The sequence below is a fragment of the Echeneis naucrates genome, chromosome 22 (genome assembly GCF_900963305.1).
Source record: "Echeneis naucrates chromosome 22, fEcheNa1.1, whole genome shotgun sequence".
Taxonomy (NCBI): domain Eukaryota; kingdom Metazoa; phylum Chordata; class Actinopteri; order Carangiformes; family Echeneidae; genus Echeneis; species Echeneis naucrates.
In genome coordinates this window covers 12,628,598-12,642,691 of record NC_042532.1, presented here as the reverse complement: position 1 = coordinate 12,642,691, position 14,094 = coordinate 12,628,598, and the positions used below count along the sequence as shown (strand labels likewise).

At 41.6% G+C, this 14,094-nt stretch overlaps 1 protein-coding gene across 1 annotated transcript; it reads left to right on the top strand.

Moving 5' to 3' along the window:
- Positions 1–13: 13 nt before the first annotated feature.
- Positions 14–14,001, top strand: atg2b (autophagy related 2B). Its single transcript, XM_029494015.1, has 43 exons — positions 14–254; positions 850–1,229; positions 1,338–1,500; positions 1,664–1,816; positions 1,896–1,998; positions 2,231–2,393; positions 2,479–2,658; positions 2,769–2,883; positions 2,991–3,149; positions 3,246–3,397; positions 3,591–3,702; positions 3,966–4,209; positions 4,302–4,464; positions 4,599–4,691; positions 4,815–5,003; positions 5,194–5,467; positions 5,558–5,666; positions 5,749–5,950; positions 6,464–6,606; positions 6,715–6,872; positions 6,994–7,169; positions 7,269–7,419; positions 7,579–7,781; positions 8,258–8,338; positions 8,471–8,577; positions 8,661–8,753; positions 8,856–8,926; positions 9,011–9,087; positions 9,213–9,383; positions 9,497–9,629; positions 9,713–9,912; positions 10,012–10,241; positions 10,354–10,471; positions 10,559–10,750; positions 10,831–10,932; positions 11,027–11,105; positions 11,186–11,393; positions 11,492–11,561; positions 11,642–11,724; positions 11,844–11,965; positions 12,180–12,334; positions 12,426–12,575; positions 12,683–14,001. Exons 2-43 carry the CDS (start codon positions 1,068–1,070, stop codon positions 12,911–12,913), a joined length of 6,240 nt encoding a protein of 2,079 aa, XP_029349875.1. The 5' UTR covers positions 14–254; positions 850–1,067; the 3' UTR covers positions 12,914–14,001.
- The last annotated feature ends 93 nt before the right edge of the window (positions 14,002–14,094 follow it).

Sequence of the window (14,094 nt, the reverse complement as noted above, 5' to 3'; positions counted from 1 at the left end):
GAGTACGTTTACATAAAAGTGGGAAGTGACACATGCGCTTTTATATCGCGTTTATTAATTATATCTATATTCAAATGAGTAGCGTGTGAGTATCGATATATCGATACGACGGAAACCATACCCCCAACGGCAGTGCGACAGACCGGCTGCTCAGGCTTTAGTCAGTGCAGAGTCATGAAAGTGTTTGTAAACAATTCAGTGAGAAGGTAACTTAAGAGCTGGATTAACCTCTTCAACTCTGCTCACAAACCCATGTATGTCGGCATATCTAATGGACAGATAATATCTTGTTTTTGTCTGTGTGCATCTGTCGTTCGATGACTGGTGACCTGGGAAATGTTGGCTTTTTGGTTAGCTAGCTTAACCAGCAAGCATCCATCGTTCAACCTTAGCCTGTCGTTAGCCGGCTATGCTAACGCCCCCCACTCTGCCGACAGTAGCTCGACAGCAGCCTCGCACTTGCCAGCCGGCTAGTTAGCTGAGTGACATGCCTCTGTTTAATCGACAGTCAGGGGTGCTGCCGCCGTCTCCTAACTGTGACAGTCCTGTTGGAGTAAACACATCTGACAGTAGTTGATGACTAGCAAGATTTCAGCAAGCTAGCGGCTATTTCGCAAGCGCATTCATCTCGTCCGCACTGGATCTACAATGGGGGCAAATGAGTGCTGAGAACAATACTGGGCATTTTCTATTGCTCATATAAAAACGTAATGTAGGACAACTTTAAATCAGGATTGTTCCTAAACGAAAGCGTTTTTGGCTGTGGTGTAAACATCATGGGTTTCTTCTCGTGTTGTTTCAAGTGTCAAATTACAAACAGGGCACTCCATGTGTGTGTGTTTTCTGTAGGCGCAGCAAACTGGAGCCGGACCGATTTCCTCACCTGTCCCAGAGTGCCATCACACCCTCTAAAGGATGTTTGAACTCACGAGTTCTTGATGTGTTTAAGTCAACAGGATGACACAACTGTGACACAGTGATTACTTTAGCTGTTTGAGTAGCTATAGCATTCCGACCACAGAGCTTCAAAATCTCTTTCATCACCCGTTTGGTCTTGACCTGTTAAAATGCCTTGGCCATTTTCGGAGTCCATCAAGAAGCGGGCCTGCAGATACCTTCTGCACCGGTACCTGGGTAACTTTTTGGAGGAGAAGCTAAGCATGGATCAGCTCAGCTTAGACCTTTATCAAGGCACAGGATCACTTGCCCAAGTGCCTTTGGATAAATGGGTATGTGATGTTACCTTTGCATCAAAATTACAGCAGATGAATGTATTTGGTTTTAATACAGAGCTGATGAACTAAGAGGGGTGTCATCATGTCATCATCATTTCCCAGTCTCTGAATGAGCTCCTCGAGACGGCAGATGCCCCTTTTGAAGTAATTGCAGGGTTCATCCAGACAATTTCCCTGACTGTCCCATGGGCAGCCCTACTGCAGGAGAACTGTGCCCTAGAGGTCAAAGGTTTGGAGATGGTGCTCAGGCCCAGACCAAGAGCAGGTAAGGCCACTACAACACTGTCCGCCTGAAAACATATGTCCCTATTAAAAGGGTATGGTATTGAGTTGCATAGAAAGAATTTGGGACTCAATTTTACTGGAAAGCTGATTAATGTGTCACAAGTGGCTGTTTTTGTTTTTTGTTTTTTTTGTTTTTTTTTCAGCATCTGGCATTGAGCCCATGTATTGGTCTAGTTTCATGACAAGCAGTATGCAGCTTGCTAAAGAATGTCTGAGCCAGAAACTCACTGACGATATTGGAGAGAGCTTTCAGCCTTTTGAGGGTTTGGAGAAATTTGCAGAAACGATAGAGACGGGTAATGAAATCATAATGTCATCCAACATCTTATGTAGTTTTTTTGTCATATTGAATAAACAAAATATTCTCTCTTACAGTTTTGAGAAGGGTCAAAGTGACATTTTTGGACACTGTTATCAGAGTCGAACACATTCCGGAAAATTCTAAAACTGGAATTGCCCTTGAGATACGGATCAACAAGTAAGTTAATTAACATTAAGACCTTTTGCAAAACCAAATGATTGAATCCTGGTAAAAATCAGTAACTGGTATTAAAACTTTATGCTTAGGAGAAGCATAAAAAGTAGAATTATCCTCTAGATGTTAAAAGACTTCCACAAAATGTAGTGTATATCAAATAATGTAAATCAGATGTGGATGAATTGGACTATAGATCCCTGTCAAATGAAATGTGTTGTCTGGCAACTTCCAGGATTGTTTACTGCGATGAAACAGGTGAGGAAAGTTCAAGTGTGAATGTGCATCAGCCAACCACATTTGCACATAAAAACCTGCAGATGGACGGCATCACTGTATTTTGGGACGAGTTTTCAGATGTATCTCGAGCTGGATGTAAATCTTCACCTACTCCAACGGTTGGTGTAGCAAATTGTAAAAAAAAAAAAATAGTAGTAGTAGTTAATGGCCTTTTAAAACATATGTTTATCCCTTATTTTGCAGGAAACTGAGCCAAAGCTCTCTCCAAGCTGGAATCCCAAAATTATATGTGAACCTCATCCCCAGTTCACAGAGCCTGTATCCACTACTACACCCTTTGAACCTGTACAAGTTGGGAGTCTTGATGGTAGAATTGAGTTATCCCTCACTCTGAAAAACAACCTAGCTATGCCTGGAGCAAAGGTAATTTAAATCTTGATTCCAATATAACAAAACAATTCCCTGATTACATATTCAGAATTACACACTTGTAATGTGAATAAACCGGCTGTCTGACATGCTTTGCTTTTCAGCTCGATGTTGTCGGACATATTGATACTCTGATTTTCCTGCTGTCTCCACGTCAAGTTCATCTTCTTCTGGACTTGTTTGGTGCTTTCTCTGGTGGAAGTAAGGACCAATCTGTTGATGGATGGCATGGATCAAACAGGGTAGAAATGTCCCTTAGTGAGCAATTTTTGCAAAGTAAAGAGACAGTTTCTTGTTGTTTTTTTTTTTTTTCTGTGAAGCTTCACGGGAATGGGCTAAGGATAGAAAGAGTCGACCCATACAGCAGGAAGATGAGTATCGCCTCCATATGGAACTTAACCGGTGTTTGAAGAAGGACACTGGTATGCCAGGAACAGACGCTGAACTCTTTGAGAGCCAGACCACCAGAACTGTTTCAAGTCGAGGTTGGACTCAAACCCTCCAAGCCGCTAAAGTGTAATTTTATATTTGCTTCAATCTGATTCAAAATTCACCTTTTTCTCAATTTTCGGTTAATTCAGATGACGTGTTCTTCTCCATGGCTGACATGGACATGTCTCACAGTTTGTCATCTCTGCCACCACTGGGGGAACCCCCTACTGTAGACTTGGATTTGTCACTTAACAGCAACTACTCTGCCTCCCCAGGAGAATCTCCCTCTGGAAACCCTGCTGTGAGTTCTTAAGTAATTGAGTCACAATATAATGCTGTTGGGCACATTGGACTGTCTTGCTTTCGGTCAGTTGATCACTTATCAACAGTACAAAGATGTTTTTATTCTGTGTTTTGGATTGTGAGAATTTTATGTGGTGAAAATATTTCAGATGAGCTGTTCTCTTGTAATCTGAAAATATATCTGTCAGCAGGCTCTGTGGGACGATTATATGGATGTACCAAGACAAAGAGAGAAGCAGGCTACCGAAACACCTGTCCAGTCAAGGGATTCACAACTCCCTCAAAAACTACTCAGACAGACCTGTAAGTCTCACAAAATGACAATATATTTTTACATACTTAATACATACTTGTCCCACTGCAGTCATGCTTTTGATAGAAGGAAATACATTTGAGCATTTTCATTCGGCTTATTTCCTCCTCTTTGTTCTCCGGGGGTAATCAGTGATATCAGTGTGTCTAAGATACAGTGTGTCTAATCTGTCAGTGGGCCAGGAGTTTTTACCACAGTTAAAATGAAGTATTTGCATGTAATATGTATTTTCAAATGTTTTTTTTTATATCAGCCCATCCATCCAAAACACATGGCGATGAATCAAGGCCAGAGCTGGTGTTAAGGCTGACACTGAGCAGCCTGGCAGTCTGTGTGCTCCACATTGACCCATTACCGCCACCAGATGCTGCTCCCAGTCCCCTCGGTCCCATGGCTGCACATTTCTTCAGCATGGTGGGCCCAGGCCAGCTCGCTACAGCTGCGTTACTTCAGTCTCGGACTGTGTTCAATCAGGCTTGTCCCCATGATCACCTCAGGTATGCTTTTTTTTTTTTTTTTTTTTGGATCAGATCAAGTGTTAAATTGTATTTAGGACTGGGATTTGAGCGTACTGTCCGTGTTCCTGCAGGTTTGTGAGTCAGGGTCTGAAGATGAACTATGAGCACTGTCGGGGATCCAGTTTGCGGACTTTTAGCACAGACGTCTCCCTTAACCAGATGGAATTTCTTGAGTGTCTCTTTCCTTCTGCGACTGTTGCTGGTGGCTCCCAAAGAGGCATTCAGTACACTGAGGTCAGAGTTTCAAGCTTGAGCCAAACACATTTTGCACTGCACTGAGCTTCAACTAGTTCAACACTTGATACAAGTCAGTTGCAGCTAGCATGGCATTTGGAGTGTTTCTCACTAGTTTCTTTGTCACACCTCAGCTCCTGATATTTGATACCACAGCCAGTGCTGATGCACCGCTTACCACCTGCCTTCACCTGCTTTACAAACAGGCTGAGCGCAGGGGCCCTCAGGTAACAAAATGTGTTGGTCAAATACAAAACCACAACACCAGCATTTTTATAAACATTTTCTTTACTATTTTGTGACTTTCTTGCCCGGCATGTACTCAATCTGGGCTTTCCTTCTCTGAGCAGGGCGGCCAGGTTCGCCTCAGCACTATTCCCAGGAAAGCAGAGATCCAGGTTGAGCTTGGCCCCTTGCGCTCTGAGATTGACATTAGCATTGTAGACCGTCTCAACTCTCTTCTACAACCCCAGCAGCTGGCCACAACAGAGATGATGGCCTCTCATATGTATACCTCCTATAATAAACATGTCAGCTTGGTAAGATCTTTCCCTGAACTATTAAGATGAATTCATTTTTAGAACTGTATAAAAAAAAAAAAAACTAGTGTAAAAATAACTGTCCTATCATCAGTGTATGAAACTAAGATTAAGGCGAATCAGTTGCATATTTAGAGACTATACAATATTGTATATAATCTACATCATTGTGTCTGCAATCATTTCACAGCACAAGGCTTTTACAGAGGTTTTCCTTGATGACAGTCACACTCCAACCAACTGTCATGTATCACTGACTGTCAATGCTCCAGTGCTGGGTCTTGTAGTCCGTTTCCCCATCCCTGACTTGCGCTCAGATCAGGAAAGGGGCCCCTGGTTCAAGAAGTCCCTGCAGAAGGAAGTGCTCTATCTGGAGCTAGAAGACCTGGAAGTAAAAACGGAGTTCATGGGTGGCAGCTCTCCTAATCAAACCAAGATGGAGCTCACCTTTAGAGATGTTATTGGTATTTTAACTAAAAAGTTTCCAAACTACAGTTCAATGGTTTTTAATGGGCGATCTCTAATTTATATTTTTCTTTTCTTCATTTCGAAAGGGAAGTTCCAAGAGGAGCCAGATCAACCAGCTGCACAGTTCCTCAGAGTGTCTCACACCATGGATGGTGATATGACAACATCTGAAAGTGTAAAGTTTGACTGGCCAAGGTAACTTTTTATTAGCATCAAACTGACCTGGTCCATATAGGAGTACAGGAGTATGTCATTGATTTTAATTTTCTCTGAGCAGGGTTGTACTGAAGATGAACCCCACTGCAGTCCACTCAATCCTTGAGCGTGTCACAGCTGAAGATGATGAGGGGGCTGAGGATCATTCTCTTGAGGAGGAAGAGGAAGAAGGTGCTGCTCATTCACTGAAGGATGTTTGTGACTTTGGGAAGCCAGAGCCGTCACCTTTTTCTTCACGTAGGGTTATGTACGAGAATGAAGAGGTGGGTCGTGGTTGATGGGCAACATTAATGAAAAATGTAAAAAAACAAAAAATAAACCCAATGTTGTCTTATTGTGTTTTTCCTTTCACACATTAAGTGAATTCAGTGGAGCTATCTGCTAGATGTATTGGCTTAGAAGTTATAAAGAAATCGTCTTTAAGATCAAAATAAAATGGAGCATTATAAGCTTGCATTTTATGAAGGCATACACAGGCACATGCATAAAAGGTAAGAAAAGACTCATTTGCTATGCAGCTGAAAATGTATTCCCTTATATTTCTTTTAAAATTTGGTTAATTAAGGATTTGGCGTTGTAGCATTAATGATGGGATTTGTGCAAAGCAGGTGGACTTTGTGCAGGTGCAGGAATTGCATGAATTTGCATTCAGGAGCAAGACAAAATATCCAGCAGATGCACCATTATGCAAAAAGCAATATGAGCATTGCTTTGCATTCCTAACCTGTTGACGGAACATGTGGTGATTACTCGGTGTTTGTTTATTTTTAATCCAGATGGTCATTCCTGGGGATGTTGCTGAGATGACAGAGTTCCAGGAAAAAACCATGAACAACTCCCGCTTCATCCTTGAGTTGTGTTTCCCCAACGTGCAATTAGCATTACCAAGCAAGTCATTTTATGAAAAACTTCACAACAGGTATGGAACTTACATTATATTAACATTCTGGATGCCACTCACAATATTTAGTTGTCATACTCATTGTAGACATGATTACATCTAAAATCAATGTTCATAATAATTAAGGATAAACAATGACCTGTTGCTGTGGGAGCCCACTGCACCATCTCCAGTGGAGACTGTGGAGAGCATGCCATATGGAGTTGGCCTATCTGTTGCTAGTCAGTTGATCAACACTTACTCCAAAGACAACTTCAGCCAGTTTCGCTCTACAGGACCTGACGGTGAGGCAGCAAAAACACATTATTTAGCACGCTTTAAATGTTGTGGTAAAAATGTTTGCTATAAGAGCACTTTAAAAAGCCAGCAGCTTTAATCACTTCTTATACATGCTGTGTGTTTCAGAGGAGACCAGTGGCTCAGAGGAAGAGAACATGCACTATTACTCTCCAGCCTCTGATCTAGGCCTCAGATCTCGCAAAAAGAAAAAGCCCAAAACCCAAAGCAAGAACTCCCAAAGTCTTTTCTCAGTTATCCTCAGTGTTAACCATGGCCTGGTGGCTCTACAAACTAATGCAAAAGTAATCTTCCACTCTTTATGAAATACAGATTTATTATGGTATACTTTACGTAGACTTAATCAGACAGGGGGGTTTAGTTTACACCTGTTTATTTTCCAGAAGGAGGATAAAACTGTACTGAAAAACAAACACGGCGAGTTTTGGATGGAGGTAAAAAACACTGTGCTCTTCAGTGTAACGCAATATGAAGGCTATAAAGACCAGCACTACATCTGCTTCCACACCAGCAGCATTTGCATGTACCACCAAGGTAAACAAACTGCACTGATTAACTATAAATTTATGTTGTTTATGTTGTGATGCAAAGACATAGAGAGCGCACCTGTTCTGTATCCACAGTAAATCTCTGCAGTTATTCATGATCTATCATTCATCTTTCACTGATGTCTCACACTGTTAATGTGCTCAGGACTTATGGATGGAGGCACCTCTGTCGCAGACATCAAGTTGCCGTCGAGGGCACATCCCCACTGGCTAGAGCCAACTATCTACCAAACAGAGACACCTCCCGAGAGATCCTCAACACCGTCAGAGGGGATTGGACTGGAGGCCCGCAGCATGGTGTCTGTCGCTGTCAAAATCTCATCACAGAATGCAGAACGCAATGTCAAGGTAGGAAACTGAACTGCTTTTACATGGTCACCTCTCATCATGATCTGTGTTCATAAAATGTATGAATCATTACTTTAAGTCTCAATCTCAAACCCTTTCATAGCCACATTCGCCCTGTAGATGGGGATATAGTCAAAATGTATGTTTTTTTTTTTTTTGTTTTGTTTTGGTTTTTTTTTCTGGTTCTACCCTCCACACCAAACATTGACCCTGTTCTAACCACAGTGCTCTAACGTGAGTATTAAAATAGTTGCTAAGTCAACATGTTTTTGTTTGTTTGTTGTTTTTTTTTTTTTGTTAGAAATCCCCAGACTTGATTTTATATACAATAACTGAACTTGCAAAACAACACCCAGCGTAGCCTCTGTTTTCACACAGATTTTGTGCAATATCCACATCCAATGAAGCAGAAGTTGTTAGGTATATCAGTCAGCTTGATTTTAGGTTGCTATTGACTTTGATACATGTTGATGCAGGAATTTCTGGTTGCTGTTGGAGTAAGAGGAGCGACGCTTCAGCACAGAGTTGTTCCACCCAGTCTGGGCTGGTATGACCAGGTAAAACAAAATGGGTCCACCACTTCACTAGCTCTTACAAAGCTCTTTTATCCTTTGACCTTCACATGAAACCTTTAAAGATCATTTGAAAATCAGACACTTTTAATCTTATTGCCAATTTATGTACAACAGATAGTTGACTTTCTGAATGTTTCTGATGAGCCTGTGTTGGGTTACGCTCCTCCTACATATGTTACCACCCTACATCTACATCTATGGAGCTGCTCTCTAGATTACAGGTAAAGAAAACCTCGAGCTTATTTCAAATCTAAGTGTTATTCTTGAATTTACTCTCATGTGATATTTACGTTTCTCTTGACAGACCCCTTCATCTGCCACTCAGATCGCTTTTGATAGTAGAGACTTTCAGCATCTCCAGCAGTGTCTCTTTAGATCACTCTTCTTCCACACTCAGGTACGTAACAGCCTATAGTCTCTGGTTTTAGTGCTAATACAACAACCAAGGATGCTTAAGGGTAGAAACATGTCTTTGCTAAGTTTAAGATGCTGTTTGCAGGATCATTTTGGACGAAGCGGCTCTGTTTCTCTCAGACAAGAGTAATGCTGTCTCAGTTAATCTAGCTCGTGGTAAGTGGACATCACTGGTTTTGAATAAACTGGTCAGCACTGCAAACACTTAATAGAGCTAAACACATTTGTTTTCTGTTGCAGATTATGTGCAAGTAGTAGACATGGGAACACTTGAGCTGAGGATTACAGCTGTCAAACCAGGAGTGGATGGAAAACTGGTAAGAGTTCCATCTACATGGCATCAACATTTTCAATCCTTTCTCTCAGGAGCACAGATTACATATGCTATGCACTTCTTCTCTCTCTCTCTTTTTTATTTTTGTTTTGTTTGTTTTTGTGACAGTCGGAGCCCAGATTTGAGCTGCGCTGTTCTAGTGATGTGATTCATATAAGAACATGTTCAGACTCCTGCGCCGCCCTGATGAACCTTATCCAGTATGTAGCTAGCTATGGGGATTTACTACCCACTGGAGAACCAGAGGCCAAGGCCAGCAGCACTACACAAAGAACTAAGGTCAGCAGTGAAAATCCATCAGCACACCATTCATGAGCTAATATTGCACAGTCAGAATACAACTTCAACACCCTGTTAGTTTATATGCTGAGTCTAAGTATATTTCCATATAGGCGGAGTTTCCTAGCCGACCCACATCGCAGACGTCCCTGCTTGCTGAGACTGAGCTGCAGATGCTACAGGATCTGATGAGTGAAGCCATGGAGGAGACTGACGGACAGCATACACCAGGCCCACAGCAGAATGGTGAGGAGTTTATTCAACAAACATTTCCTAAAAGTTGTACATCCTTCATTTGGCAGATTTTCTAACATTTCCCTCACCTGCAGGTGCACATGAGGAGCAGGATCATGACCATGACCCACCTCGATCAGACCTATTCCTCTTCCCAGATGAGAGTGGCAATTTTAACCAAGATTCGAGCCCTACTTACCCCATGCTCCACTCTCCTCTCATTACTCCTGTCCCTAACTTGGCCCAAGAGACAGATGACTTTTGTATCCTGGAAACACCTAATTCCAGAGCAGAGGTTTGGATACACTCATTCGCAGAACTATTCCTCAGCACTATAGTGATGACTTTTTTTCTCTCTTTTTTTTTTAATGACTTTCTATATCACCCATTTCAGGATCGTGATCAGGAGCCAATGGTGAAGCAGCTTACTTCTGACCCAGTGCAAATCAAAGATGACCACTTCAGCCAGCCTGTGGATGGAAGTGATTCAAGTCGTGGAGCCGTGAACTTTCCCATCCCGGAGGTGCGCTACCTCATCAAGGAGATCTCTGTCATCTGGCATCTTTATGGTGGGAAAGACTTTGGAAGTGCAACCTTCACAGCCTCTCCTGCTAGAAGCCGGGGGTGAGTCATGTGCTGTTAAATTGTGCAGAGAAATTTTTGATGAATTTGTTTGATTTGATTTCTATTCTTTTTTTTTTCTTTTTTTTTCTTTTTTTTTTTCTCTCCTTCGCAGGTCAACACCTTATAGCTCCCCCTCTCAAACTCCAGTCCGACAGGCCAAGGTATCAGGAAGGGCAGGAGGAGGAAAAGGAAGAAATCCTGATGTCCTGATGGAAATCCAGCTCAGCAAAGTAAAATAATTATTGTGTTTGTCATACAGATCATGTAAATGCATTGGGCCATTACTTCACTCTTTACCACCATTTCTTTTACCTCAGTTGAGATTTCAACATGAGGTGTACCCACAGGCCCAGGTGGCTTCTGGGTCAGCAGTGGACCAGCCAGTCTCCCGGCAGGTGTTTATTGTGCAGGACTTGGAGATTCGAGACAGACTGGCTACATCACAGATGAATAAATTTCTTTACCTGTATTCTAGTAAAGAAATGCCCCGCAAAGCCCATTCTAACATGGTGAGAATGGCTGAATGCTCAAATTTATACTGTCTTTATGTTCTGGCCTGGTGTAACTTGTTCTTTGTTTTTGCGGTTAGCTGACAGTTAAGGCACTGCACATGTGTCCGGAGTCAGGACAGGCTCCTCAGGAGTGCTGTCTGCGTGTTTCCCTGATGCCTCTTCGTCTCAATATCGACCAGGTAAAGTACTTGATTCAGAGCCTTTTCCAGTGTTTCAACGTTTTAGGAAACTCAACACTTTAAGTCAAGTCACAGACCTTTTTTTTCTTTGAAGGATGCACTGTTTTTCTTGAAGGACTTCTTTACTAGTCTGACCACTGAAGTTGAGTTTTTCTCACCACCTGCACAAGAAGGTACAACAGATTAGTCACACAGACAGCCTTTGTTGTAAACCTCTTCATCAAAAAGCAGCTGATTATGTTCTGTTTTGCAGCTGTCTGTGTTTCCACAAAGAAAGTAGCTGCCCCTGAAATCTCCTGCAGTTTCTCCAAACATGTTGGTAGCAGCCAGGACCCAGCTCCAATCATCTCAGTGCCTGCTCAGAGACGTATGAGCCACGACAGTTTCTCCGCATCTGGCAGAGAAGAAGTGACTAATGAAGCTTCTGCTCCAGCTTTCACTGACCAACCAATCTTCTTTAGGTCAATGTTTAAAAAAACTTTTAAAAAATTAAATCTCCTGGAGGGGGAAATAATCAAATATGATTTCTGTTTTTAGTACCATTTTGTTTTCCTAACAGGGAATTTCGATTTACCTCTGAGGTTCCAATTCGCTTGGATTACCATGGCAAACATGTTTCAATGGAGCAGGTACATGGCATTAGTGCACAATTGTTTCCAAATTATGTTATTAGTACTGCATGAATATCCTAACAATTGATTTTTTTCAGGGAACATTTGCAGGCATCATTATTGGGTTGACGCAACTAAATTGTTCAGAGCTGAAACTGAGACGTTTGTGCTACAGACAAGGGTAATTTTTATAGTCATATATCATGAGACTTTATTGTTGTTTACTACCACATTTGCTTTGCTACTGTTCAGAAAGAGAAAATTGTTTTCCCAATATACTAATACTGGTTTGAATTTCAGATTATTGGGTATGGATAAGTTGTTTTCCTATGCAATAAATGAGTGGCTTAGTGACATAAAGAAGAACCAGCTACCGGGTCTGCTGGGAGGTGTAGGGCCTATTCACTCCCTGGTACAGCTAGGTGAGTACAACGCATTTATATTTTAGGATACACATTGATGGGTTTTATAAATACCAATAAATAAATAAATGAAAAAATAAGGCAAACCAGTAACATTGTGAGATTGCCCTTCCTTTGCATTATTTGGGAACTTTCCTTCTCTTCCTGCTACCATATTTCTGAAGCTCTACTCAGTACTGTATTTCCCTATTCTTATAATGAATGTTATGTTCAGTTCAGGGATTCAGGGATTTGGTCTGGCTCCCAATTGAGCAGTACAGGAAAGATGGTCGAATTGTCCGCGGATTTCAACGTGGCACTGCCTCGTTTGGAACCTCCACTGCTATGGCTGCTCTGGAGCTCACCAACAGGATGGTGCGGACTATACAGGTAAACCGGCCCCTCCACGGTCCCCAAAAAGCCTGTTCAGTGCTGCCACTTTGAAGCATCAAACTAATACATGGCTCTGTCGGATTTTCAGGCAGCAGCAGAGACAGCGTATGACATGGTGTCTCCAGTGCCTGATGAGAAAGACACAAAGAGGATAAAACGGTTCACCCACTATGGGCTGGCTCATCAGCCTGTGGACTTGAGAGAAGGTGTAGCCAAAGCCTATACTGTGGTAAAAGAGGTAAGCAACCTTAAATGAGCCATTTCCTCTGGATTAGATAATATTGACATTCGTGCAAATGAGCTATTGTTTATGTACGTATGATGAAATGGTGTTTCCATCTACAGGGTATCACAGACACTGCGCTGACCATCTATGACACAGCAACCCGGGAGCATGAACAGCGTGGGATGACGGGGGCAGTGGGTGGCGTTCTTCGACAGCTACCACCAGCAGTGGTAAAGCCACTCATTATGGCCACTGAAGCCACCTCCAATGTTTTGGGAGGGATGAGGAACCAGATTCACCCTGATGCTCGCCAGGAGGAGTCCCAGAAATGGAGACAGGGCGAGGAGTAATTCTCATTGCCATACTGTACCTGGAACATGATGTGCAGAGGCAAAAATCTTATCAATGCTTTGGATACATTTTGAAGTGGAACATCTCAACTGTACATTACAGCCCTGGCGTAGTTAAAAGTCTGCTCATCATGTGGCAGTTTGAGCGACTGTGATTCAACTTGTGTCAGCTCACCAGTACCCTCACAGTGCCTTCATGGTTATCAGCATAGTCCAACTGTGTGTTTAGTAAAAGGGATTTACGAAGAATGATGACTTAATGAGCCCCATATTGTGTTGACATGGATTTCGTCAAGTTGTAGAATAGACAATGGAATTTTAGTATAAGTCCATGAAGAAATATGCTGTTGTCTCATGAGGTGCAAATATTTGCTACATTCTCAAACAGCTGTTTACATTGGCGAGATTAAGTTATGCGGTTTTATTTGCTTAGCCTATTTGGTGTTGACAAACACTTATGTCTAATGACCCTTAATTTATGTAATATGTACTGTATGTGGATGTTTATTTACTGTAAATATTCCTAATATGTACCATTTCATGCAAAGATGAGAGCACTATAATAGAAACTGAATGTGTTACAGCTGTGTAAAGTTCTGTAAACTTTGTGTAAACAGTGTAAACAGCACTTTTCAGTGACTTGAAGGGTTATTTGCCCAAATTAACGATAGATGGGACTATTTACCCAAATTTGTTATAAAGTTTCATTTTTATTTTGAGCTGTGTTCAACATTGTGTAATCTTCACAGAGGCTGCTGTCTTAAAACGCTGCTTTTTTCCATTTAAGAACAGTTTGAAGTGTTTTTTGTGGCCAATCTGCCACAAAAAAAAAGTTCATTGCTCATATTTTCAAGTTGCACATACAAATGAATACAAGTAAAAGCAAACCCATATTCTTCAACAAAGTCTTAATATCCTGCTTGATAGGGTTATTTTAAGTGTAAGTTTGAATGTTGCCACTTGGTGTGATATGTTGTCTTGCAGATATTTGATTTGCTTGTTTTATGTGGTTAAAAACATGTCTTGTACATATGTGTACAGTTGATCCTTGAATTTGTATTAAAAGCATGGAAAGGAATTAAAAATGGTTCAAGTCACAGTAACAGTGTGATGAGTACTTTGGTTGTCACAGTAAAACTATATAAGGTGTGCCTTATCTACATTTATTCAATGTGGGAGAT